We start from the raw sequence: 3,577 nt of genomic DNA on the forward strand, positions 1-3,577 counted from the left end.
CTCATGGTTGCTGTCTCCCAGCTTCCCTTCGATCATTAGGCCGCTGATTAAGTCATTCCCCGTTGCCAGTACCAGGTCAAGCAGCACTTTGTCTCTTGCTGGTCCATGGACTTCTCGAGTCAGAGCTCATCCACACACGAGGAAGCTTTGCAACCATTCGGATGTGGCAGAGTGCTCTTCCCACGAGATGTCAGGGTAGTTGAAATCTCCCACGACAACCATGCACCGGGAGCATGCAGCCTCAGCTAGTTCCCCGGCAAATTCCTGATCAAGCTCTTGTCCCTGGCTAGGAGGTCTGCAATAGACCCCCACCATTGTGTCCCCTGTGCCTTGTTCACCACGGATTTTGACACAGAGAGTTTCCAATCATCCCCCCTGGGTGCCAATGTCAGCTTGCAGGAACGCGTAGCTTTCCCTGACATAAAGAGCTACCTCCCCATCCCTTTTGCCCACACAATCTCTCCTGTACAAGGTATAGCCATCTATACCTGTGGCCATAGCCATAGGTGGAGTCCCACCTGGTCTCTGTTATCCCTATGAGATCATAATGCTTTTGGTTTAGCAGGAGGACCAATTCCTCCTGTTTGTTCCCCAGGCTCCTGGCATTGGTATACAGGCACATATGTGTCCCATTGGGGGCCCTTGCCTTTCCTACAGATTGCTCTAGGGCTGGGGTAGGGGTGGGTTCGCTTGAGTGCCTTAGCCTGCTGGGTTTACAAAAACTGCCCAGTGGGTTGCAGTGGCGGTACTTACTCCATCCCCCAGCGGGCTCAGTTTAAAGCCCAGTCGTGCAGGTCAGCAAGTCTAGCTGAGAAAAGCCTCTTCCCCAGCATAGTGAGGTGGAGGCCATCTCTTCCCAGCAGCCCACTGCCTCTCTCACCAAAGAGTGGGCTGTGATCGTGGAAGCCGAAGCCTGCATGATGACACCAGCGCTGCAGTCTCTGGTTGACTACCTCAAGCTGTCTCTCCCTCCTCAGACTATGACCCACAACCAGGAGGAATGAGGAAAAGACCACCTATGCCCCCAAAACCCTAAGCCCCACTTTCAGAGCCCTGTAGTCTCTCATGACGGCTGGGATTGTTCCGAGCCCTGTTGTTTGTGCCCACGTGGATAAGGAGCATAGGGTAGTGGTTGGAGGGCCAGAGGATCTTTGTGTAATTTATGTAAGCCTGAGGTATAACTTCATATACATCTCATTAAGGCACCTGGACCATAACATAAAAATGCTCCACAGCCTATTTTTGGTTTCAGATTTGCTGGAATGATGATCAATGATGAATAGCAAAGAATACACCTTCCTGATCTGATGCTGTCACTTGCTTTACTTTAGCAGTCTACAAGGCACTAAAAAACACACAGGTGCCAGTTCTATAGTTTGAACTATTAAAGCCAGATACTGTCATCTTGGTTACTTACCAGTTAAAACCACTTTTCCAGAAACAAAAATGAGCAGGACAATTCTTGGCTTGATCATTCTGTAGATTAAGCCAGGAAACAGCTCTGGCTCGTAACTGGAAAGAAAGCAAAAAATGGTCAAGCAACCACTATGGAATTCTAACAAGTGAACCAGGGTCACTGATGAGGCTAATCCTTCTCATCCTTAGCAATGGAAGCTGGATTTTCCTGGCATAACTTCTACAGCAAGTAATGGATAGTTTCAAACCAGTCGCACACAAGAGAAATATACACACAAGGAATTAGCTATACAAATTGAAAGTCAACAAGTTAATAATTAGAGTTTAATCAGTTAACTTTTGCCTCTTGAATTCTAAACTTGTGTTTGCTCTGTCATCATTTCTTGTGTGTGTGTCATTTAATCTGAGTCAACAGGAGTTAAACAGTTTTTTTGTCTATTTCAGACACATGGAGAGACTGTGAAGGTTTCTGCACTTATTTAATTCAATACCCAACTTTGTATCCTTACCTGCTCTCCACACCACAACCTCCCCAATACTGAATATTTCTTGCTAATTTTCTGTTTTGTTCATTTTACAATATAATCTGTGTCTGCAAATTTCCCCAAAAACATTCCTGTTGACAGGCAATTCCACCCATCTCAAGTTCTGACATGGGTTTGGGTATCTAACAGACTGGCTGCATTTACTTCTATCTGGAAGACCAGAGATGTACAGTGAAAGGTGACTCCACAAAGCTTTTAAGACAGTAGCAGGGAGGACTGTTTGGATGAATTAGTATCTTGGGGAAGCTGACCAAACAAGAGGCACAGGAACAAGGGGAATAAAACTGTAGGGTTCTCCCTATCAACAAAGAAACATTTATGCAAGTTTTACTGAAATCTCACCCACTGATCTTACATACATCAGAATGCAATTGAGAGCTTGTTAATTATTTCTTAATCTTTTATAAGACCCCGGGGTTCTGCTGCTGCCGCACACAACTTAAATAAAAAGAAATGTAGTAAGTTAAGCCTCTCCCATCTCATCCTACCAACATCTCAATATTGTACATTATGAAGCATTCACACAAAGACTCAGCTCAGGGGACTTCTTTCTTTCAAAATACTTCTACAAGGAGCAGAAGGCAGCAAGAAATGAATAGTGTTAAGCCTTTTATTTACCTGCTGAACTGTTGGTGTGTAAGTACCAGTCCCTCTAATCTGATAGGAAATTTCACATCACAGCTTCCCACCATGTTCTGAATCTTAAAATCCAAGAATTTTGCAGGAAAGCCCAGTTTCTGCACAACTCTGGCATATTTTCTTGCTGCCAATCTGGATTGCTCTTCACTGGAGGGAGAAGAAACCACCATTTTATTTTCTCTGGCCAATATCACAGAAGTAATCAGCATTAAATGTAAATATATATCATAGAGAAAAGCTGAAGGAGATGGAGTGGTTAGAGATGCATCCTGAAATAGGCAATGTTAGGAACTGCTGGAATCCGTTTCTAGCTTAAACTGATAACTTGCTTTTAGTTCTTTTAATGCCTTGTCAGAAGCCTGAGAGTCAATTCACATTTTACTCTTTATGCAGCCAGACTGTCATTCTACCCAACTCCCCTTGACAGCATACCCATCATGCTCCCCTGCAGTCTTCAAAGCTTGGAAAATATAAAACTTTTCAATTAAAATTCAGGGCTGGTCAGGAATATCTTAAGTGCTTTTATTGGAAAATGCTGAAACATTACAACCTAATTTTAATGAGAAGGTACAAATCCTTCTACCCAGATCAGACCAGGAACTTATGCCTCGGTTTCCCCCATCCCAAATGACCACCCTAACCAGCAAGCTATTTGCTATTGAAATGCTGTCCCCTCCTCAAGCCTCCAGAAGGGAATGAAATTTAAAAGGTGTCCAGTTAGGCTGAGATGCTGAACAAGAAAACTTGTGTTGAGGGAACTAGCTGGGGTTATTGCAGGGCCCTCGGCACGGCTTTACGAGTGCTCGTGGTGCTCGGGCCAGGTGCCAGATGACTGGAAGATAGTTAACGTGGTCCCCATCTTCAAAAAAGGGAAGAGAGAGGACCCGGGCAACTATAGGCCTGTCAGTCTTACCTCTATCCTTGGGAAACTCTTTGAGAAGATCCTCAAGGAGCACATCTGCGATGGGCCGGCTTCA

General features: G+C 44.7%; 1 protein-coding gene across 2 annotated transcripts in view; it reads right to left on the reverse strand.

The window, feature by feature from the left end:
- Positions 1–3,577, reverse strand: part of TBP (TATA-box binding protein) — an 18,149-nt gene that overhangs the window by 3,476 nt on the left and 11,096 nt on the right. For both annotated transcript variants that reach the window (XM_019527315.1, XM_019527314.1), the window contains exons 6-7: positions 2,580–2,747; positions 1,418–1,512 (exon numbers count right to left, since the gene is read on the reverse strand). In XM_019527315.1, the coding sequence (XP_019382860.1) occupies positions 1,418–1,512; positions 2,580–2,747 (263 nt within the window). The remainder of the gene's footprint in view (positions 1–1,417; positions 1,513–2,579; positions 2,748–3,577) is intronic.

The sequence above is a fragment of the Gavialis gangeticus genome, unplaced genomic scaffold (assembly GCF_001723915.1).
Source record: "Gavialis gangeticus isolate Ggan-Ray unplaced genomic scaffold, GavGan_comp1, whole genome shotgun sequence".
Classification (NCBI taxonomy): domain Eukaryota; kingdom Metazoa; phylum Chordata; order Crocodylia; family Gavialidae; genus Gavialis; species Gavialis gangeticus.